General features: G+C 39.8%; 1 protein-coding gene and 1 pseudogene across 1 annotated transcript in view; one reads left to right on the top strand and one right to left on the bottom strand.

Moving 5' to 3' along the window:
- The window catches only part of NSG2 (neuronal vesicle trafficking associated 2), a 62783-nt gene extending 55799 nt beyond the window's left edge, over positions 1-6984 (bottom strand). Inside the window, exons 1-2 of the mRNA XM_032260384.1 lie at positions 6751-6984; positions 5697-5847 (exon numbers count right to left, since the gene is read on the bottom strand). Of these exons, the coding sequence (XP_032116275.1) occupies positions 5697-5825 (129 nt within the window). The 5' untranslated portion in view covers positions 5826-5847; positions 6751-6984. The remainder of the gene's footprint in view (positions 1-5696; positions 5848-6750) is intronic.
- A 17277-nt stretch (positions 6985-24261) lies between these two features.
- On the top strand, positions 24262-24965 carry LOC116538144 (annotated as a pseudogene).
- The last annotated feature ends 587 nt before the right edge of the window (positions 24966-25552 follow it).

Genomic DNA, 25552 nt, shown 5'->3' with positions numbered 1-25552 from the left:
ATCAATAGAAAGAAAAGGAGCGTTTGCCCAGAGCACAGCAGCAGACTTGGTGATTACAGTTCACCTGGGGCTCTCCCAAGGTGGGTTGTGCCTGCCTGTGGTTTGCTTTCTGCAGACCTGCCACTCATTAGCTGGCATTCCCTGCACACCTGCATGCAGATCTTGGCTGCACTGTTCTCCTTTGGTGTATCCTAGGACTGCCTTCCACCTGTCTGAGCCTGTTTCTGCACCTGTAAAATGCAGATCATGGTAGCACGTCACAGGGGTTGTGGGGACACCTGGGGTATTGTGGCTACTTAAGGCAGCAAGGCCCCAAAGGCCTGTCCTGAAATTTGATGTCTGCAGACTAATGTTCCAGCTTCTCAAGAGCTCGCTCCCATGACCAGGGGAAAGCCACCTAGATTTGAGTCTATTTCCTCAGCTACCAAGTAGAGAAACTGAGCCCAGTTTTAAGTTAGGCAAAAGAGAAGAGATCAGCCAGTAATTTCCACTGCCCACTGCATGCCAGGCCTAAGTCTCCCGAGATGACACAGCCTCAGGTCTAGCTAAGGCCTCAGGTCTAGGGGGCAAATGGAGCAAAGAAAGCAAATTCTCCTTCTAAGCAACCTGGCACCATCTCTAAATACCACCAGCCTCCCCACCTCACTGCCACTGCCCCACTACACTCTTCTCCCTGAACGTGGCAGTGGCCTTCTAGCTGGTGTCAGGCCTCCCATTATTTTCTTCTACTCCCATATTGGGGTGCTTCCGGAAACCCAGCCACCTCTGTTTTGGCAGACACTAATCTTGTGCTGCGTGGAGGACTTATTGGGAAGAAAGAGGTAATGGAGGTCAGAAGACCAGGCATGAGACTGAGCCTGTCCCTTGTCCCTAGGGTGGCTCACAGCAATGAGGCCAATCTTCCAAAAATTGAAGCATGACTCTCGTGCTTTAAATCACTTAAAAAAAAAAAAAAAACTCCAGGCCTCACGTGAACAGGTGCCCGCCCTGCCTCATGTCTTAAGTACCTCCCTATCATTTGACATCTCCAGCCAATGTGGCCCCCTCCTCTACCCTCCTCAGGGCTCAGCCAGGCCTGCTGCCTGAAACCCTGTTATTATAATCAGGTCCCCTATACGTCTCATTTCTCCTCTCATTACAACACCTTGTTCTTTCCTTAATAGCCCTTCTCACAATTTGCATCTATATGCTTTTATTTGTACAATGGATTGTTCAAAGTCTCTATTCCCCATTGGACTGGAAGCTCCATGAAAGCAGTGGCCAATGCTGTCTTTTCATGGCTGTGTATCTATGGCCTAGCACAGTGACTGGCTCACAGATGGTACCCTACACAATTTGCTGGATGGATGGATGGGTGATGAACAGATGGACAGATGGATGGATGGATGGGGAGATGAATAATGAATGAATGAAGGAATAGCTTCTGGTGTGATAAATACAACTACAGCTATACTTATGGGTGGTCGAGGAAGGCGTTCAGGAGAGCTGCTTTCTGAACTGGATTTAGAAAGATGAACATTGACATCATACAAGCAAAGGAGCCAGAAGAGCATTCTGGGAAGAAGGCATGGCATGTTCATAGAGGAGGAGGCATGGAACATCCTGGGGAGTGTGTGAGACTCCAGGGCAGGGTTTTCCAACCTTGGTGCTGTTGACATTTGGGGCAGGATAATTCTTCCCAGAAGCAGGAGTGGGGTGTCCTGTACACTGTAGTGTATTTAGCAGCATTCCTGGCCTCCCCCCATAAAATGCCAGTAGAATCCTCCCTCTGGTTGTAACAATGAAAAATATCTTCAGATATTGCTAACTGTCCCCAAGGGAGAGAAAACTGCCTGAAGTACCGCTACTCCAGGAAGGTCTGGCACACTGACATTCCAGGCACAATGTGGGAGTGAAAGGCTTGGAGGCCAGCAGGCCAGATAGGGTGAAGGAGCTGGAGTGGTAAGGTTAGGATTCAGGGAAGAGATATTGTGGGGTGAGGGGATGCAGAGGGTTTCCATGGGAGAAGGACCCAGGCACAGCCCTGGGAAGGCTTGGGGGCAGTGTGGAGGACTAAGGCTTATGAAAGGGAGGGGCAGGAGGCCACTTAGGAGACTGGTGCTCCTCCCAGAGGCAGACACCAGTCTCTCCAGCACCAGGCAGGGAGAGAGCACTGGGGGTTCTGGTGTTCTATTTGGGGGACCAGTCCAGTTCCCTTCCAGGTCCAGGAGCCTGCCAGGGGGAGGGCTCATGGGGCAGGTGCAGCCACAGATGAGGGAGCCTATAGTTTGAGGAAGTACTCTCCAAAAATAGGAGACTTCTTATTGAAGGCAGGGCAATGCAGAAAAAAAAGTTGGGACATCAAGTACACTGAGGTTCCAACCCCAGCCCTTCCACTCTTCTGCAAAGTTTGGGCAGGTCATTATACTGATCTGAGCCTCATTTTCCTCATCAGTGAAATAGGTGCACTGAAACCCACCTCAAATGGCTGCTAGGAAGATTAACTGAAATAACATGAATGTCCTGCATAGTCCCCACCCCTAGCTCGGAGCAAGTCTTCAGACAAGTTCCATGAGAGGACTTTACCTAGCCTCCAGAAGGTGTTCTCTTGATACTCAAATTTCATACTGCTAAAGGAGACTCAGAAGACTGATTTTCAGTATTATAAGCACACTCTGTATTTTACATTTTCAAAAAGGAAAGCCATGATCTGACATTGGGGTCAAATATCCTTCTTTCTGATAACCATCTTAGCTTCAAATACTCACCATCTGACTGGAGCCTAATCAAAGGGCTTACAACTGTGTCAGGGCTAAATCTGCCTCCTCTACAAAAGTCCTGTGAGGTGAGTCCCCAAATTAGCATCTCCATTCTACACACTAGAAAACTGAGGCTGAGGCAGCTCAAGAAACTACCCTCCAAGTTCTTAGCGAAAGCAGGCTGGTAAGAGTTGAGATTCGAACCCACTGAAAGAGGTGGCTTCAGAGTCATTGCTGGTGACAAGGATGCTATTCTAAGCATTTAGAAGACCTTCAGTTTCTTAAATAAAAATTACTTTTAACACATCTGTTCACAGGGGGAAAAAATTTACTCTTGTAAAGATTCAAAAAATCTAAATATTAGCACAGAAAACTGATAATACAATTCCCCAGTCAGAGAAGACAGAGACCTAAGAGATGAGAGTGGAGCGTACTGCAGGTCAGTGGCTGAGTTCAAGCCACAGACCACACCTGGGGACTCCCAGGCTGGCTGACTCCTCATTCCTGCTGAGGAGGAAGGTCCTAGAACGGCACTGCCTGGGCTCTACATCCAGGATGCTTTCCCAGCTATTTTCTGTGGGGAGCTACTTTACCACCCTGTGTCTGAGTTTCTGTAAAATTCGAACCAAAGTAGTGACTCCCTCACTGGGGCCTATTAACTCCTGAGAATAAGAAATAAAATTGCATGCATGTGTGAGAGTGTGTGTGTGCACGTACAGCTTAGCATCAAGAATTTAGGAAGCACCTGAAAAATGGCGATGTTGTTCTCTTATAGTTTTTTTTTTAACCAAGCACTTTACATATGACCATTTTGAAGTAGGTATGATCCTCCCCATATCACAAAATGGGAAACTGAGGCCACCCAGGTGAAAGACTGTGTGGTGACAATCAGAGGGAGTCTGCAGTGTGCCCCTGTGAGGATGTGTCACACTGGGCTCCCCGGATCTTCCAGGATGATTGGTTTCCCCTTACACACATGCAGGCCCACTGTTAAAGAAAATGCATCATCCTTCAGGCTTTGGGACAGCTTCTGGTACACCTGGCTGGATGCTCAGTGGTTATCAGACCTGCATTTTCTCTCAAGGAAAGAATAAAGCCCTGGGAGGTGGATGGGAGAGTAAGGGAGGACAGAGACCATGATAATCTCTAGATGAACTGCAGGAATATAGAAGGCTAGGGGAGAGATGACCTCAACACAGTCCCTTTTCTTTGCACACCTCTTAGGGACATGCAGATCTGCAAGGCTATAGCTGCTGGCCTCAAAAAGCCCCAAGAAAATATCCCTCTCTTCTCCTACCCAACTTCTACTTATAGCTGGGTTCGAACTCCAGTATTCCCACTTACTCATTCTGTGAGCTTGGATAACTCACCAAATTTTCATCTATAAATGTAAATGAATAATCCATGGCTCCCAGAGGTAATGCATACCTAAAACTGATCCTCCACTTTGGCTGCACACAGGAATCACCTGGGAGATTTCATTCATATAAATGCCTGGGTCTCACTCTCAGAGGCTCTGATACAATTGTTCTGGGGTGTGGCCTAGAAAGCAGGAGTTTCAAAAGCTCCCCAGGTGATTCTATCATGCAGTTCAACACCAAGAAGCTCTGATATACATGTATCAGGTACTCTATTTATATTGCCCCTTCTCATCTCTTTAGTGTTAGTTGCCTGTTCAGAATTTATCTTTAAAGGACTTATCAGTTCCTCAGGATGGCTCTTAAGAATTTTCTCTGTCTGCCACCGCACCCCTACACGTTCTTATATTGACAATCTCTGCACTTTCAAAACAAATGATTCAACCTCTGGCCAATCAGCAGCCCCTTTATCTAGCTTTGGCTCCTTTTCTGTTGATTGGTTGAAGCCAGTTGGTTAAGACACACAATGCCCTCCTACAGATGCCAATGGGAAATCAAACAGATGGAATGATCCATTGTTCGCTCTTCAGCCAGGGAACTCTATCATTGGCCTCCAAGTCTCTCCCTTACTGTGTACAAAAGCTCACATCACAAAACCCCAAGTTGTCCCAGGTGGACCTTAAATGATACTATTTCTCCCTTCTGTGTCCATGTGTCCATAACCCCCACTCCACCGTTGTATGAATGCCCACCTCCATTCTTCATGGACTACTCCCATGTCAGGAGATGTGCCATCAGCCAGTCACTCATTTCCAGCCACGCCTCCCCCAAAGACACTCTCCTGCAGTCATGCTGCTCCCCGAAAGCTCTCCATGCTTTGCACATGTGTGCCCTTTGCCTTAAAAATGCCTTCCCTTCCCCGCTCCATGGTCTGCCAGAAAGGTTTTTTACTCACCTTTAAAAGCCCAATTCAAATGCTTTCCTCTGCAGTTTGCCTAACCTGTCCTCTCAGTCCCATTCCCAAACCCTCTCCGCCCCAACAGAATTTAGTTGTTTCCACCTGCGCACTCTCACAATCTTTGTAATCCTCGCGTACAGCATGTAACAGGATGAATAGACTAATTTGTCATACTGGAAAAGGATTTTGTAATTTTGTCTTTTTATAACCAACTCCTAGTATAGGGACAGGGCCTTAGCAGATACAAACTGAATGCTTGTTGGAGTGAATCCAATCCTCTGTCCTCAAATCTAGACCTGTCAATTTCTGAAACGCCTTCCCAAAATAATCAAGATGAATTTTCTGTCACCATCTAGAAGCTTATTAGTATTCATCAGCTGTAAGAAAACTTTAACAAGGAAAGATTAATTTGCTTGCCCATTTATGCAGATATGAAGAAAAAAATGAATAAACACTTACCATAAATCTGAAATAACATAAGAGATGTCTTGGCTCTGGAAGGAATAACTACATTTTACAAGAAATGGGGCACATTTGGCAGATAATGGAATGAAAGGGTTTGTGAGGTGGAATTTTTTGCTGCTTTATTTCCTGAGATGGGGGGAACCTGGGGGCTGATGAGAGCAAGAGCACCTGCTTTACCTTTTCTGGAGCAGGCAGCTGTAAGTGATTAACCTCCAAGGGAGTGATGAGAGGGACGGTCTGGAAGCCATCCTCAACTGAAGGCGGCTTGGTTCCCTTCTCGCTGGGGTTACTGTTCAGCTTCACCATCCTTACGCCTTTCTTCCCAGACCTAAGGCAAGCAGTGGGATTCTGGTTACAGCAGGAGGTGAGGCAGAAAGAGAGGGCTGACGACAGAGAAAATAGCACTGTCCTCAACAGCTCCATTCAAGTGGCTCACAATCTAGTGATCAGTCATTGATCTTCCACTAGATTTCCTTACAAGATTCCCATTGTCCAATAAAACTTCTTTAATCATCAAAATATGCCACCTGCCCACAGGGTTCAACAGCCCTGAAATTTAAGGAATTCAAGAAAAATCCTAAACCTACACACAAAAAAATATATGTGTAAAGCAAATACCCAAGACACTAAAGCTGAAGTGTTCACACAATGCCAGTAAAAAGATTATTTTTAGTACAAAATGAAGTCCTATTATCCCATCTCCCCACCCCCTCCTGCAGTATGATAAATTTCACCTCACCACTCTGGTTGCTGTTTTATTATGCTGGTTTTCCATCAGCAATACCCTAAAACACAATAAATACATTCAATGTCTCTATGTGTACCCTGCTACATCATATATGGATTGTACATGTGGTGCAATTTCCTAAAACAAAACAAAACAAAACAAAACAAAAAGGCTAGCTTGAACCTGATCCTGTTATTCAGCCATGGAATGCCTCCATTTCCTCAATAGCGAAGGGCCATTTTTTTTTTTTTTTGGTTCCATGGAAAGTTAGCAGCCCCCATATTGCAAGATTGCCAACTAAACAAACAAATTACATTTATTCATCTCCAGATCTCTTGGAAGTCAAATGGTGCTCCCCTCCCACCCCCAGAAGCTCAACACAACTGAATTTCTTCTCTCAATCCTGCTGATGGAACGTTATTAGACAAAACAGCGTTGTTGTGGGAGTGAAAGGGGTTGGAAGATATTGGGGAGTGGTTATAACAAAAACAAATGCCTACTTACTGTGCTGCACTCTTGGGGGTCAGAGCAGATTCAAGCCAATTTGAAGAGGAGGAGGACGGCCAGGAGTCCTCCCTCCTCAGCCCGAGCTTGTGGTGCTGAAAGGACAGCGCCTCGCGTGTGTCTGGATCGGCGCTTCTGAGAGCAGGCGTGAGCGAGCGGGGAAGAGCTCCTGGCAGCTGCCTGCCTGCTTGCTCGCTCGCGCCCCCTCCTACTGGGGAACGCGCTCCCACACCATCTGTCATCTGGCACCACCTGCTGTTTCCTATGCATGGCCACAACCATTGCATGGGACAAAATGGTTTTAAGAAAGTGGGAGGGATTCTGGCCACATCAAAAAAATATATATTTGCACCATATAACAAGGAATCCTTGAGCCTTTGGAAGAACCGGAAAAACAGGTACATTCATTTGGAGAAGGGATTGCCTCCTAAGACCTTCCAGAACAATATCATAAAACAGAATGGTTCAAGATTTCTACTGTGCACTGACCCTGTGGTCAGGACAGAAGGGAAACATATTTATTGTGTATCTTTCATGCAGTGGGCACTTTTCCTCTTTCAGACTATTTCCCTCATTTGCAAAACGGAGTTTCTAATAGTACCTACATGATGGGGTTAGTACAAAGTATGAAATGGGATAGCATAGGGAATGCATTTAGTACAGAGCAGGGACTATGGCAAGCACCATATTCACATAAGCTACTATGTTCATCATTGCACTGTGATCTTACAGGTCAGCCAAAGTAACCAGAGCTGGGACTTCAACCCTGATCCATGACCGCCAAAATTTGTATCCAACCCAGGACATTATATGGCTTCCAAGTTGGTGTCTGGAATCAGAGAGGGCAAAGTCCTAGTGTCTGCTCTACCAAATTCTGGTTGTAAGGATTCTGGACATTTTGCATTCATTCTTTAAATCTCCATTTCCTTATCTCTGGTATAAGAATAATAATATCTCTCTTGCAGAGTAATTGTGAATATGAGAAGAGATTGTGCTCAAGGAAACCCCTTATTACTTAGGGACAAGGTTCTGAATGGCTGAATTATTTTATCCCTGGGGATTGCTCACAAACTCTCTTCAAATCCTCTGAGGTCAAGGCTGTTGCCACTGTTTTCACTAAGCTGTGGCTCAAGTCACTGGTGGTTGTTTATTCCCCAGCTGCAATGCTGTTTATGATGCACTTCATGAGGTCCAGCTGTCTTGGCATTTGTAATAGGGTCCCCTTTTGCTTTCAAAAGTATTCTAGTTTATGTGATAAATAGTTAGGTCACCCTAGTTAGTGCCCACGTGCTGAGCATACATTCTACTAGATAAAAGGCCAGGAGAAAACTTATGTATTATATATATTGTTCAGTAATGAAACGTGTGTGTGTGTGTGTGTGTGTGTGTGTGTGTGTGTGTGTGTGTAGACAAAGAGAGAGAGAGAGATTTTCTAAGATAACAAAGGCTAACACATCTGAGCTGCACAGGGCTATTTTAATAGAGTATGCAGATATATTATATGGGAGTGTCCCAATAAATGTTAGCCCTCAACTCCCTTCTTTCCTAGGACCTAGATGATTTTCAGGTGCAATCATTGTCTAAGGACAACAGGACAACACAATGTGGACAACTACATGGAGTCAGTTGTGAACGCTTGTGTTTAATCCTATTATTGCTGCCTCCAGAGGAAAAAGAAATTCCTTTTGACATGCCTCGTGATTGATTCACACATAGAAATCACACTTTTAATAATTCCAAGACAAGATTCTGCATAGCAAAGGAAATAATTAACAAACTAAAGAGAAAACCTACAAAATGGAAGAAAATATCTGCAAACTATCCATCTGACCAGGGGTTAATATCTGGAATATATAAGAAACCCAAACAACTCAAAAGCCCCAAAAAATATGATTTAAAAATTGGCAAAAGACCTGAATAGACATTTCTCTAAAGAAGACATATACATATATGAAAAAGTGCTCAATGTCCCTAATTGTCAGAGAAATGCAAATCAAAACTACAGTGAGATATCACCTCGCCCCATTACAATGGCTATCATAAAAAGACAAAGATAGCAAATGCTATCAAAAACATGGAGAAAGGGGAAATATTATACGCTGTTACTGTGAATGTAAATTAGTATAGCCATTATGAAGAACATTGTGGGAGTTCCTCTAAAAATTAAAAATAGAACCACCATATGATAACAGCAATTCCACTACTGGATGTTTATCGAAAGGAAAGGAAATCAGTATGTCAGAGATATTTGTACTGCCATGATTATAACAGCACTATTCACAATTACCAAGATATGTACTCAACCCAAGTGTGCATCCAACAAATAAATGGATAAAGAAAATGTTATATATATACACACATACATATATATTTATATAAAGAAAATGTTATATATATACACACATACATATATATTTATATAAAGAAAATGTTATATATATACACACATACATATATATTTGTATAAAGAAAACGTTATATATATATTTATATTTATATAAAGAAAATGTTTTATATATATATATGTACACACACACACATACACAAAGGAATACTATTCAGCCACAAAAAAAAATTGTCATTTGTGGCTGCATGGATGAAGCTGGACATTCTTAAAATGAAATAAGCCAGGCACAGAAGGACAAATAATTCATGATCTCACTAACGTGAAATCTTTAAAAAAAAAAAAAAAAGTTATTCTCATAGAAGTATAGAGTAGAATGGTGCTTATCAGTGGCTGGAGATAGTAGGGAGCAGCAAATAAGGGGGAGAGATTGGTCCAGAGGTACAAAGTTACAGTTAGGCAGGAGAAGTAAGTTCTGGTGCTACATTGTGCAGTAGGGTAACTATGGTTAACAATATTGTATGGTATATTTTAAAAGAGCTAAAAGAATTTTGAATGTTCTCATACAAAGAGATGATAAATAAATGAGATGGACGTACGAAATATCCTGATTTGGTCACTACAGAAGGTATACATATATCAACGAGGCAGTGGCTCATGCCTGTAATCCCAACACTTTGGGAGGCCAAGGCGGGCAGATCACTTGAGGTCAGAAATTTGAAACCATCCTGGTCAACATGGTGAAACCCTCTCTCTACTAAAAATACAAAAATTAGGCTTGGTGACAAGTGCCTGTAATCCCAGCTACTCTGCAGGCTGAGGCAGGAGAATCACTTGAACCTGGGAAGCAGAGATTGCAGTGAGCAGAGATCGTGCCACTGCACTCCAGCCTGGGTGACTGAGCAAGACTCCATCTCAAAAAAAAAAAGAATGTATACATATCAAAACATCACACTGTCCCCCATACATATGCATAATTATTATGTGTTAACTAAAAGCAAAATCTAAAAAAATAATTTCAAGCCTGAGGTATTGAGTTTAGTAAGGTCCAAGAGAAGAGTCTGTCTCAAGGTAGTGGGAAATCCAGGTTTCCTGATATGTGAAGCCAGGAGAGAAACTGCAGGAAGAACCAGGGGGCTGGAGTGATATGGGAAATTTTCTCCTGGTTGGCAAGGTCCTATTTTTTCTTCTTCCAGCTATTTTGAAATATATGATAGATTGTTATAAATTATAGTTACACTACTGTGAGAGGTTCTTAATATAATAGGCTATTATAGTATTATAATAGACTATTTTTCTGCTATGTAATGAGATATATATATATATTTTTTTGAGATGGAGTTTCACTCTTGTTGCCCAGGCTGGAGTGCAATGGCACGAACTTGGCTCACTGCAAGCTCTGCCTCCTGGGCTCAAGCAATTCTCCTGTCTCAGCCTCCCGAGTAGTTGGGAATACAGGCACCCATCACCATGCTTAGCTAATTTTTTGTATTTTTAGTAGAGACAGGGTTTCCTTATGTTGGTCAGGCTGGTCTTGAACTACTGCCCTCAGTTGATCTGCCTGCCTGGGCCTCCCAAAGTGCTGGAATTACAGGCGTGAGCCACCATGCCCAGCCTGATCTTTTTTTTTTTTAAGAGAGAGCGTCTTGCTCTGTCATCCCACTGGAGTACAATAATCACTGCAGCTTCGAACTCCTGGCCTCAAGTGATCCTCCTGCCTTGGCTTCCCAACTCAATGGGATTATAGGTATGAGCCACCTATTCCTGGCCTGGAGTTCCTTAAAATATGCTTGTAGTTGAAAACAAAAATTATAACATCTTCTGAGGTATTCAGTGTATGTAGAGTAATATATAAGACAACTGCAACATAAAGAATTGAGGCTAAAGGGACCAATATGGTGGGAATGTTTCTATATTCTACTTGAAGTGGCAAAAGTATTTATTCCAACTAAACTATGAAAAGTTAAATTTGTATATTGTAATCTCTAGGGCAACCAAAAACATACAAAGAGATATAGTAGAAATGCAATAGATCAAATGAGATACAAAAAAGTTCTAAAAGAAGGCAGAAAAGGAAAAGGAGAGGAATAAAAAAAAATTAGGGAGCAGAAGAAAACAAATGATGAAATAGTAGACTTCAAACATATCAATGATTACATTAAATGTAAATGGGCTAAACAAACTAATTACAACGTTTGTCAAAATGGAGAAAAAACATGAACCAAATATATGCTGCCAACAAGAAATTCACTTCAAATATAAAAATATAAGTAGATTAAAAGTAAAAGCATGAACTCTGGGTGTTCAGCTCACAGGAAAACAAGAGGCAGCCTTCTTCTGTCATGCCACGTCTGATTTCACCTAACACCAGCCACCCCTTCCATGCCATCTAGGTTTAAGCACACCAAGATCAAAGATGTATACCTGAGGTACACTGGTGGGGAAGTCAGTGTCATCCCTGCCTTGACCCCTAAAATCAATTCCCTGGATTTGTCTCCAAATAAATGTTGGTGATGACATTGCTGAGAAAGCTAGTGACTGGAAGACCCTACGGATTACAGTTAAATGAATCATTCAGGACATGCAGGCTCAGATTGAGGTAGTACATTCTGCCTCTGCGCTATCATCAAAGTTCTCCAAGAATCACTCCGAGACACAAAGCAGCAAAACAAAAATAGTAAACAGGGTGAAAATATCATTTTTGTTGCAATTGTCAGCATTTCTCAATGCAGCACTGATATTTAGCTAGAGAACTCTCCAGAACCCTTAAAGAGCTCCTGGAGACTGTCCACTTGGTGGACTGCACTACTGATGGCCACCACCCTCGTGATATCATAGATGACATCAACAATGGCATGGTGGAATGTCCAACTACTTAAGAACTACAAAGGAAAATATTTAAATGAAGGTTCATTTGACAACCAAAAACATAGTAAAAGGATGAAACAAGATACACCAAGGTAACACTGACAAAAAGAAAGCTGGAGTAGCTCTATGAATATCAAATAAACTATCCAGAGCAAAGAAGAGAGAGATAAAGAGGGAGATTACACACATGATAAAAGGGTCAATTCACCAAGAAGACATAACAATTCTAAATGCAGATGAACCTAATAACAGAGCTTCAAAACACATGAACCAAAACCTGACAGAACTAAAAGGAGAAATAGACAAAACCACAATTATAGTTGGAAACCTCAGTGCTTCTCTCTCTTTAATTGACTGACAGAGCAAACAGAAAATTCAGGCGTATTAACATTTTGGACTGGAAGATTATGGCGAGGGTTGTGGGATAAGGCTATTCTTTGTATTGTAGAATACTTAGCAGCATCCCTGGCTTCTACCAGATGCCAGCAACATCCCCTCTATTGAGAGCCACTGCTATAGAAGAACAGAATATCATCAATTAACTGAATCTAACTGGCATTTATAGAATAATCCACCCAATAACAGGAGAATAAACATTCATTTTTAGTCCACATTGAACACATGCCAAGATAGATATCCTGAGTTATAAAACAAATCTGAAAAAAAATTAAAAATTGAGGTAATACAAAAAGCTGTTCTCTGACTCTAATGGAATTAGACCAAAAATCAATGACAGAATAGCAACAGGAAAGTCTCTAAACAGAAGTTAAACAACATTCTTTGAAATAATACATATATCAAAAAGAAAGTCTTAAGAAAAATGAGAAAATATTTTGAACTGAACAAAAAAGAAAATGCAAGATATCAAATTTGGGGAGTGCAGCTTCAGTAGTAATAAGAGAAAATTTTGCAGCATTAAATGTGTATATTATAAAAGAAGAAAGTTTTCAAATAAATAACACTTTACCCAGAAATAAGAAGAGCAAAATAAACCCAAAGCAAACAGAAGGAAAGAGATAACAAACAGCAGACATCAATATAATTGAAAACAGAAAAACAATGATGCAAATCAATGAAAACAAAAGCTGGTTCTTTAAAAAGATTAGTAAATTTTTTGTAAAGTGTCTGTTCATATCCTTTGCCCACTTTTGAATGGGCTTGTTAGTTTTTTTCTTGTAAATCTATTTTAGTTCTTTGTAAATTCTGGATATCAGCCCTTTGTCAGATGGGTAAACTGCAAAAATTTTTTCCCATTCTGTTGGTTGCCGATTCACTCTAATGGCTGTTTCTTTTGCTGTGCAGAAGCTGTGGAGTTTGATTAGGTCCCATTTGTCTATTTTGGCTTTTGTTTTCAATGCTTTTGGTGTTTTGGTCATGAAGTCATTGCCTATGCCTATGTCCTGAATCATTTTGCCTAGATTTCCTTCTAGGGTTTTTATGGTGTTAGGTCTTATGTTTAAGTCTTTAATCCATCTGGAGTTAATTTTAGTGTAAGGTGTCAGGAAGGGGTCCAGTTTCTGCTTTCTGTACATGGCTAGCCAGCTTTCCCAACACCATTTATTGAACAGGCAATCCTTTCCCCATTGCTTGTTTTTGTCTGGTTTGTCAAAGATCAGATGGTTGTAGATATGTTGCGTTGCCTCTGAGACCTCTGTTCTGTTCCATTGGTCTATATGTCTGTTTTGGTAACAGTACCATGCTGTTTTGATTACTGTAGCGTTGTAGTACAAAAGAAGACATACATGAGGCCAACAAACATATGAAAAAATGCTCATCATCACTGGTCATCAGAGAAATGCAAATCAAAACAACATTGAGATACTATCTCACGCCAGTTAGAATGGTGATCATTAAAAAAACTGGAGACAACAGATGCTGGAGAGGATGTGGAGAAATAGGAACACTTTTACATTGTTGGTGGGAGTCTAAATTAGTTCAACCATTGTGGAAGACAGTGTGGCGATTCCTCAAGGACCTAGAAATAGAAATTCCATTTGACCCAGCAATCCCATTACTGGGTATATATCCAAAGGATTACAAATCATTCTACTATAAGGACACGTGAACACGAATGTCCATTGCAGCACTGTTTACAATAGCAAAGACCTGGAACCAACTCAAATGCCCATCAATGATAGACTGGACAGGGAAAATATGGCATATGTACACCATGGAATATTATGCAGCCATCAAAAACGATGAGTTTGTGTCCTTTGTAGGGATATGGATGAACCTGGAAACCATCATTCTCAGCAAACTGACAGAAGAGCAAAAGATCAAACACCGCATGTTCTCACTCATAGGAGGGTATTGAACAACGAGAACACATGGACACAGGGAGGGGGGTACTACACACCGGGGTCAGTTGGGGGGAAATAGGGGAGGGATGGTGGGGGGTGAGGAGCTGGGGAAAGATAGCAAGGGGAGGGATGCCAGATATAGGTGATGGGGAGGAAGACAGCAAATCACACTCCCACATGTGTACCTATGCAACAATGTTGCATGTTCTTCACATGTACCCCAAAACCTAAAATGCAATAAAATAAATAAATGGGAAAAAATAATGTAGGCAACTTTCTCTTAGGTCAGCCATTTCATCACCTATGAGGATTAGCACTGTAACACATGTTTGTGCTTAAATACCCCTTAAAAGGTTTTGAAAACGTACCTTTAAGATATTTATTATTTTAATTAATAAATTAACAAAGTTTAAGTATTTACAGTGAACTTATTAATTCATGTATTGAAAATATCAACCCTTATTAATAAATCTGTTATAATCATGATTGAACGTATTTTATTTATAATACTCTCACAACTTTCTATGTAAAAACATATACAAATTTTAAAAATATATTTCCTTGATGAGAGAAAAAGAAATTAGTAACTGTGATACACCTCTGGAAAAACTGACAAAGAGAAAAGGCAGAACACACAAATTATTAATATCATGAATGAAAGAGGAGCTAACACTACAAAGCATGAAGATATTAAAAGGATAATAAGAGACTACTACAAACAATTCTATGTACATAAATTTGATAAAGCAGATTACATGGGCCAATTTTTCAAAAACCATAAACTAGTAAAACTTACTGAAGATGAAATGATAATCTGAACGATAATCCTAACTATTAAGGGAATTGAATTTGTCATAAAAATCTTCCCCCAAAAATGAATCTTCAAACCAGACAGTTTCACTCTTGGAACAAATATTGAAAAAAAAAATAATACACAATCTCTTCTAGAAAATAGAAGAATTGATAAACAGCTCCCAATTTATTCTATGAGGCCAGCATGACTCTCACACCAAAACCAAAGACAGTACAAGACAAGAAAAATACAGGCCAATATACCTTATGAATATAGGTACAAAACTTTTCAACAAAATATTAGAAAATCAAATCCACCAATAGATAAAAAGAATAGTGCACCATGGGCTTTGTCCTAGGAGTAAAATTGATGAAGAAAAAACATTTAATACAATTTATGTCCATTCACAATAAAGTCTCTCAGCAAAGTTGGAACAACAGGAAACTTAGCTTGATAAAGGGCGTCTTAAAAATAAAATAAAACTTGGCCAAGCATAATGGCTTATATCTGTAATTCCAGCACTTTGAGAGGATCACTTGAGGCCAAGAGTTTGAAACCAGTCTGAGCAACATAGTAAGACCACATCTCTACAAAAAAATTAAAAATTAGCATTATGTTATACTTAACGGTAAAAAACAAAATGGCTTCCTCCTAATAATCAAAAGAAAGCAACAATCTCACCACTCTTACTTAGAAGTATACTAGCAAGTGCAATAAAGCACGAAAAATTAATAAGAGGCACACAGACTAGAAAGGAAGGAATACAACTATCCTTATTTGTAGAGAACATAATTGCTTGCATTAAAAAAAAAAAACAAGGGATCTATTTATAAATACCTTCAACCAATTTAATATTCGGGTTTAGTATCATGAATAAATTGATGTGCACAAATTAATCAATCGTATTTCTATTTACCAGCAATGAATAATTAGAAATCAAAATGTTTTTTACAATACCATTTATAATAGTTCCCAAAAATAAAAAAAATCTTGGTATAAATCTAGTGAAATACAGGATCTGTATTGTGAAAATTACAAGATGTTTATGAAATATCTTAAAGGCGTAAGTAATTAAAGAATACCAAGTTCACTAATTGGACATTGAACATAATAATGCTGTCAAGTCCATAAAAAATTGATCTGTGGGTCAATTTTCAATTCTAACCCCTGGCAGAAATTTTAGTAATAAACAAGATTATTCCAAATATTTATAGAAAGGCAGAATAACTAGAATAACCAAAACAATTGATTTTTGTTTGTTTGTTGAGACGGAATCTTGCTCTGTCACCCAATGCTCTGATGCTCAATCTCAGCTCACTGCAACCTCTGCCTCCCAGGTTCAAGCGATTCTCCTGCTTCAGCCTCTTGAGTAACTGGGATTATAGGCACCCACCAGCATGCCTGGCTAATTTTTTTGTATTTTTCGTAGAGACAGAGTTTCACCACGTTGAACAGAGTTCACCATCTTGAACAGAGTTCGAGACCTGGTCAGGCAGGCCTTGAACTCCTGACCTCATGATCCAACTGCCTCGGCCTCCCAAAGTGCTGGGATTACAGCCATGAGCCACCATGCCTGGTCATGATTGTTTTCAAAAAGTAAATAGAATTGAAAGAATTTTTTATCAACATCCCTTGAAAAAAAAATAAATAAACTTGAAAGAATCATACTACCCAATTTTAAGACTTACTGTAAAGATATAGTATTTTATACAGTACTGTAATGGCAATGGGATAGACATATAGATTAATGGAAGAGATGAGAGAGCAAAAAAATAGGTCCACAAAAGTACAGCCAATGAATTTTTTATAATAACACAAATGCAATTCAATAAAGAAAAGATGGTCTTTTTAAAATGATGTTGAATAATGAGTTTTGACCTAAACCCCATATCTTATATAAATATAGACTACATATCTAAAAGTGAAATATGAAACTGTAAAATGTTTAGAATAAACCATGGGAAAAAATATTTCACGTCTTAGGATTAGGCAAATAGTTCACACACTTGACACCAAAAGCACAATCTATAAAAGATAAGATTAATACATTTGGGTTCATTAAACTTTAAGATTTTTGCTTTGCTAAAGACACTGTTAAGAAAAAATAAAAAGATAAGCTATAAACTTGGAGAAAATATTTGCAAATGTACCTGACAACAGACTTGTATTCAGTATACATAAAGAACTCTCATAATTTGACAATTAAAAAAAAACAATTAAAAAGTGGGCAAAAATCTTGGATGGATACCTCATCAAAGCATATGAATAGATAGCAAATAAGAACATTAAAGGATGTTCAAAATCATTAGCCATTACAGTCCTGGAGATCACATAATTAATTTAATCAGCCTTTGTGTGAATGAATCTATTAGATTATTTCCCAAGAGCCCATTTTCACAGGGAAGGAAATGGAGCATGATTAAATGGAAGAAAAAATTTTTTAAAAAAGGAAGGGTGGGCAGAGCCAAGATGGCTGACTAGTAGTAGTCGGAGGCTCCCAGTGAGAAGAAGCAAAACAACATGAGAATCCTACACTGGCAACCGAGGTATTCGTGTTCTATTACTGGGACTGAATAGGTGGTTGGCATGACCCACGAGAGCAATGAAAAGCAAGGTCGTGCATTGGCCCACCTGAGAGCCACACAGGGCAAGGGGAGTCCTCATCCCAGGCAAGGGAGGTGGTGACTGAGCATGTTTCTCAGCATGGGAAATGTGCTTATTCCACAGATCTGTGCAACCCTCAAAGCAGAAGATACCACTTGAGAGTCCATGCCACCAGCACCTTGGGTTCCAACCACAGAGCCACACAGATTCTCAACAACCACTTGGCTGGAATCTGCCTAAGACTACCAAGCTCCCTGGGGGAGGGTTGGCAGCCATTACTGCAGCTCCTAGCTGCCTAAGATACTGAACACCCAGGGTTGGGAGTAAGGGCAGCAGCTATCAATATAGTTCCAGTGATTTTTTCCTGCTGGAGTCAGGGAGACTGAACAGCTTGGTCCCAAGAGATATTCCCCACAGCACAGCACACTGGTTGTGCTGTTGCAGAATCATGGCCAGACTGCCTCTTTAGGCTGGACCCTGACACATCCCTCCTCACTGGGTGGGGCCTCCCTGCAGGAACTCCAGCAACTCTAGCCAGGGTCTTAGGGACAGAGCTCTGATCTCCCTGGGCCTGAGCCTCTAGAAGGAGGGATGGCCATGGTCTCCATGGACTAGCAGACTTAGTCTTTCCTCCTGTTAGTTCTGAGTGGGTTTCCCCGCTAATGCAGTACAATCCCTCCACCAAGGGATAGCAAAAGTAGTTTATTAAGTGTGTCCTGGTTCCCATGCTCCTCAATTGGGTGAGACCCCCACAACAGATGTTGCCAGACACCCTATACAGAAGCATTCATACTGGTATCAGGTTGGTGCCCTTTGAGGTCAGACATTCCAGAGCAAGGGCAAGTACACATCTTTGCTGTTCTCTAGCCTCCTTGGGTGACAGCTCCAGGTGTGGGGGTTACCCAGATGAATAGGGTCTGAAGTGAACCCCTGGCAAACTGCAGCAGCCCTACAGAAGAAGGACCTGACTATTGAAAGAAAAACAAAAAAGCAGAAAACAACAACAACAGCATCAACAAAAAGCATCCCCACAAAAACTTCATCCAAAAATAAGCAGCTTCAAAAACTGAAACTAGACAAACTCATGAAGATGAGAAAGAATCAACAAAAAAAAAAAAAAAACACTGAAAACTCAAAAGTCCAGAGTGCTTCTCCTCCGTATGATTGCAGCACCTCTCCAGCAAGGGCACAGAACTGGATAGAGGATGAGATGGATGAATTGACAGAAGTAAGCTTCAAAAGGTGGGTAATAACTAAACATCACTGAGGTAAAGGAGCATGTTTTAACCCAATGCAAAGAAGCTAAAACTCATGATAAAATGTTACAGGGGGTGCTAACTAGAATAGCCAGTTCAGAGAGGAACATAAATGACCTGATGGAGCTGAAAAACATAGCACAAGAACTTTGTGAAGCATACACAAATATCAATAGCCAAATCCATCAAGTGGAAGAAGGAATGTGAGATATTGAAGACTATCTTGCTGAATTAAGGCAGGCAGACAAGATTAGAGAAAAAAAGAATAGAAAGAAATGAAGAAAACCTCTGAGAACTATGGGACTATTTAAAAAGACTGAACCTGTGACTGATTGGGTACCTGAAAGAGACGGGAAGAGTGAAATCAAATTGGAAAACATGCTTCACGATATCATCCAGGAAAATGTCCCCAACCTAGCAAGACAGGCCAACATTCAAATTCAGGAAATACAGAGAACCGCAGTAAGATACTCCATGAGAAGATCAACCCCAAGATACGTAATCATCAGATTCTCTGAGGTTGAAATGAAGGAAAAAATGCTAAGGGCAGCCAGAGAGAAAGGTCAGGTCACCTACGAAAGGAAGCCCATCAGACTAACAAGAGCAGACTTCTCAGAAGAAACCCTACCAGCCAGAAGAGAGTGGGGGCCAATATTCAACATTCTTAAAGAAAAAAATTTTCAACTCAGAATTTTATATCTAGCCAAACTAAGCTTCAGAAGCGAAGGAGAAATAAAATCCTTTTTAGACAAGCAAATTCTGAGGGTATTCATCAACACTAGGCCTGTCTTGCAAGAGCTCCTGAAGGAAGCTCTAAATATGCTAAGGAAAAAAATGATACCTGCCACTGCAAAAACACACTGAAATACAAAGACCAATGACACAGTGAAAAAACTGCATCAACTAGTGTGCAAAATAACTAGCTAGCATCACGATGACAGAATCAAATTCACACATAACAATATTAACCTTAAATTTAAATGGGCTAAATACCCCAATTAAAAGACACAGATTGGCGAAAAAAAAAAAAAAAAAACTGGATAAAGAGTCAAGACCCATCAGTGTGCTGTAGTCAAGAGACTCATCTCATGTGCAAAGACACACATAGGCTTAAAATAAAGGAATGGAGAAAAAATTTATGAAGCAAATGGAAAGCAGAAAAAAGCAGAGGTTGCAATCTAGTTTCTGAACAAACAGACCTTAAACAACAAAGATCAAAAAACACAATGAGGGGGATTACATAATGGTAAAGGGATCAATCCAACAAGAAAAGCTAACTATCCTAAATATATGCACCCAATTCAGGAGCACCCATATGTATAAAACAAGTTCTTAGAAACCTATAAAGAGACTTAGACTCCCACACAATAATAGTGGGAGACTTTAACACCCCACCGTCACTATTAGACAGATCATTGAGACAGAAAATTAGCAAGGATATTCAGGACTTGAACTCAGTTCTTGATCAAGTGGACCTAATAGATATCTGCAGAACCCTCCACCCCAAAACAACAGAATATACTTTATTCTCAGTGCCACATGGCACTTACTCTAAAATTGATCACATAATTGGAAGTAAAACACTCCTCAGCAAATGTAAAAGAACTGAAATAATAACAGTCTCTCAGACCACAGTGCAATCAAATTAGAACTCAAGATTAAGAAACTTACTCAAAACCACACAACTACATAGATATTGAACAACCTGCTCCTGAATGACTCCTGGGTAAATAATGAAATCAAGAAGTTCTTTGAAGCCAATGAGAACAAAGAGACAATGTACCAAACTCTCTGGGATGCAGCTAAAGCAGTGTTAAGAAGGAAATTTATAGCACTAAATGCCCACAGCAGAAAGTTAGGAAGATCTCAAATTGACACCCTAACAGCACAACTAAAAGAACTAGAAAAGCAAAAGCAAACAAATTCAAAAGCTAGCAGAAGACAAGAAATAACTATGATCTGAGTGGAAGTGAAGGAGATAGAGACACAAAAAATTCCTTCAAAAATCAATGAATCCAGGAGCTTGTTTTTAAAAAAAAAAAATTATTAAAATAGATAGACTGATAACTAGACTAATAAGAAAAGAGAGAAGAATGAAATAGACACAATAAAAAATGATAAAGGGAGTATCACCATTGACCCTACAGATGCACAAACAACCATCAGAGAATACTATGTACGCCTCTATGCAAATAAACTAGAATATCTAGAAGGAATGGATAAATTCCTGGACACATAGATCCTCCTGATACTAAACCAGGAAGAATTTGAATCCTTGAATAGACCAATAACAAATTGTGAAATTTAGGCAGTAATAAACAGCCTACTATCCAAAAGAAAGCCCAAGACCAGACAGATTCACAGCTGAATTCTACCAGAGGTACAAAGAGGAGCTGGTACCATTCCTTCTGAAACTATTCCAAACAATTGAAAAGGAGGAACTTCTCCCTAACTCATTTTATGAGGCCAGAATCATCCTGATACCAAAACCTGTCAGAGACACAACAACAACAAAACAAGGAAACTTCAGGCCACTATCCCTGATGAACATCAATGCAAAAATTCTCAACATAATACTGGCAAACTGAATCCAGCAGCACATCAAAAAGCTTATCCACCACAATCAAGTTGGCTTCATCCCTGGGATGCAAGGCTGGTTCAACATACACAAATCAATAAGTGTAATTCATCACGTAAACAGAACTAATGACAAAAAAACATGATTATCTCAATAGAAGCAGAAAAGGCCTTAGATAAAATTCAACATTCCTTCATGTTAAAAACTCTCAATAAACTAGGCACTGGTGGAACATATCTCAAAATAATAAGAGGCATGTATGACACACCCATATCCAATATCCTACTGAATGGGCAAAAGCTGAAAGCATTTCCTTTGAAATCTGGCACAAGATGAGGATGTCCTCTCTCACCACTCCTATTCAACATAGTATTGGAAGTTCTGGCCAGGGCAATCAGACAAGTGAAAGAAATAAAGCATGCTCAAATAGGAAGTCAACTTCTCTCTGTTTGCAGAACACATGACCCTATATCTAGAGAACCCCATCATCTCAGCACAAAAGCTCCTTAAGCTGATAAACAACTTCAGCAAGTCTCAGAGTACAAAATCAATGTGCAAAAATCACAAGCATTCCTATACACCAATAGTAGACAAGCAGAGAGCCAAATCATGAATGAACTTCCAACCACAGTTGCTACAAACAGAATAAAACACCTAGGAATACAACTAACAAGGGATGTGAAGGACCTCTTCAAGGAGAACTACAAACCACTGCTCAAGGAAATAAGAGAGAACACAAACAAATGAAAAAACATTCCATCCACATGACTCGGAAGAATCATTATTGTGAAAATGGCCATACTGCCCAAAGTAATTTATAGATTCAATGCTATTCCCATCAAAATACCATTGACATTCTTTACAGAATTAGAAAAACTACTTTAAAATTAATATGGAATCAAAAAAGAGCCTGTACAGCCAAGACAATGCTAAGCAAAAAGAAGAAATCTGGAGGCATAATGCTACTTGACTTCAAGCTATACTACAAGGCCCAGTAACCAAAACAGCATGGTACTGGTACCAACACTGACATATAGACCAATGGAACAGAATGGATATCTCAGAAATAAGACCACACATCTATAACCATCTGATCTTTGACAAACCTGACAAAAACAAGCAATGAAGAAAGGATTCCCTATTTTAATAAATGGTGCTGGGAAAACTGGCTAGCCATTTACAGAAAATTGAAATTTGACTCCTTCCTTACACCTTTTACAAAAATTAACTCAAGATAGATTAAAGACTTAAGACTTAAATGTAAAACTCAAAACCATAAAAATCCTAGTAGAAAATCCAAGCAGTACCATTCAGGAGATAGTCATGGGCAAAAGTTTTATGATCAAGTGACCAAAATCAATTGCAACAAAAGCAAATATTGACAAATGATATCTACTTAAACTAAAGAGTTTCTGCTCAGCAAAAGAAACTATCATCAGAGCAAACAGGCAACTTACAGAATACGAGAAAATTTTTGCAGTCTACCTATCTGACAAAGGTCTAATAAACAGAATTTACAAGGAACTTAAACAAATTTACAAAAATAAATAAATAAAAATTCCATTGAAAAGTAGGCAAAGAACATCAACAGACATTTCTCAGAATGGCAATTATTAAAAAATTAAGAAACAACAGATGCTGGCAAGGCTGTGGAGAAATGAGAATGCTTTTACACTGTTGGTGAGAATATAAATAAGTTCAAACATGGTGGAAAACAGTGTGGTGATTCCTCAAGAATCTAGAACCAGAAATACCATTTGACCCAGCAATCCCATTACTGGATATACACCCAAAGCAATATAAATCATTCTGTTATAAAGATACATGCACACTTATGTTTACTGCAGCACTATTCACAATAGCAAAGACATGGAATCAACCCAAATGCCCATCAATGATAGACTGGATAAAGAAAATGTGGTACATATACAGCATGGAATACTATGCAGCTATAAAAAGGAATGAGATCACGTCCTTTGCAGGGACATGGATGAAGCTAGAGGCCATCATCTTCAGCAAACTAACATAGGAACAGAAAACCAAACAATGCATGTTCTCATCATAAGTGGAAGCTGAACAATGAGAACACGTGGACACAAGGAGGGGAACAACACACACTGGGACCTGTTGGGTGGGAGAGAGCATTAGAAGAAAAAGCTAATGTATGTGGGGCTTAATACCTAGGTGACGGGTTGATAGGTGCAGCAAACCACCATGGCACATGTTTACCTATGTAACAAACCTGCATGTTCTGCACATATATCCTGAAACTTAAAGTAAAATTAAAAAGAAAAAAAGATAATTTAACTTTGCCCTAATTAACTCCTTGCTTGGGTGATGAGTGCACTAAATCTCAGAAACTACTGCTAAAGAATTTATCCATGTAACCAAACAAGACCTATTCCCAAAAAAACCTATTAAAATGATAATTTTTAAAGATTTTAAACTAAAAAAAAAAAGGAAGGAAGGAATACTTTGAAAGTAAACCTCATCTGCTTCCCAACTTTGTTAAAGGGGGCAATAATGTAGAGTAGGAAAAGCATGGATGATGACATTGACATGGGGTTTTAAATCCACCTTCTATATGGGTCCAGGTCTTGAAGAACTCATGATCCTCTAAAAGAGATAGACACACTAACAGACTGATAATTACATAGGCCTTCCTATGCCCCAGGCATTGTGATAGTTTTTAAACAGGTAGAGGGTTGCCTGCAGTCAGCACAGCCACAGGGGACAAGAGGCTCTAATACACATGTTGTGCCACAGCTATGTCTGGTGTCAGATTGTTTGCCAGTCTCTTAAGAAAGCCAGATGCCTGGCCTGGACTCTGGGGTGTGCTCCAAGGGACACCTTCACACAAACTCTGTACTTCTGAAATCAATACATATATTTTTCTAGTACTAAGTTAAATGCATCAAATTATAAAACACTTTTCCTAATATTTTCTCATGGAGACTCCCAGGGCTTGTAATATCTTTAGAATGTATTTTTCCATTTTCTGTAAGACTAAAAGTAATATAAACTCTAAAAAAAAATCCACCAAAAAGTCTCTGCAAAAAGTAGAAGATAAAGAGGACTCTGATGAAGAAGGTGATTGTAAGGAGATGAGTGCGCAGGAAGAGGAGCTTGAGGATGAGCCTACTATGATCAAGATTATTAAGACCCGGAAAAAGTAGTGTAGTCTTTTCGGTTCAATATTTTCCCGAGCACAAACCTAGATGTTGGGAGCAACAATGTGGAAGATGGATTCTACAAAGATGAACTCAGGCTGAATGGGGGAAAATTGCGGAAGAAAAGCAAAATGGCCAAAGCAGAAGACACATCGGATCTTCTCATTGGAGAGGATAAAGAAGCAGGAACAGAGACAGTGATACAGATTCTCCTGGAAAAAAAAAAAAAAAAAAAGATGTTTGAAGACAAGGCTGAAAGTGAAAAATACAGAACAGTGTTACCTGATGGCAAACAAACTTAAAGTTGCCTAAGTAGAGTATGTCTAAACAGATGGATTGCTTTTTAGTGAAAAATAAAAAGATTGTGTTAAGTATTGTGCCTTAATCTTCATAACAAACCTCTGAAGTGACGATCATAACACTCAACATTTACTGAGTACTTGCTACGTGCCAAGCACTAGTCTAACCATGTGTCATGTCTAATACCATTTAATTATCATGATTACCTTGTAAGATAGGTACTGTTAGTATCCTTGTCTCACAAACGAGAAAATCAAGCATCGGAGAAGTGACTTCCCAATGTTAAATAATTAGGAAGCCACAACACTGGACATCAAATTTTCCTGAATCTTGACACTGCCATAACCACTATGATAAAGGGAGCCACAGGCTGCAGTAAGAGTGCAGAGGAAGAGTGCTTTACCTAGTCCTAGCCTAAGAACAAAAAAAACGTTTCCTTCAGGGAAGTCTTAGCTGAGACCTGAGAACAAATAGGAGTCAGAAAGGCAAAGAAGATAAAGGCATGTGCAAAGACCTGGAGAGTTCCCATGAATCCTGAGTAGTTTTGGTCTGATTGGAGAATAAGAGAAAAAATCAAGACAGGAGACCA

Source organism: Sapajus apella, unplaced genomic scaffold, assembly GCF_009761245.1.
Source record: "Sapajus apella isolate SASKATOON/1434 unplaced genomic scaffold, GSC_monkey_1.0 scaffold117, whole genome shotgun sequence".
Lineage (NCBI taxonomy): Eukaryota > Metazoa > Chordata > Mammalia > Primates > Cebidae > Sapajus > Sapajus apella.
Note: the sequence above shows the minus strand (reverse complement) of the source record. Positions and strands in the feature narration are given on the sequence as shown.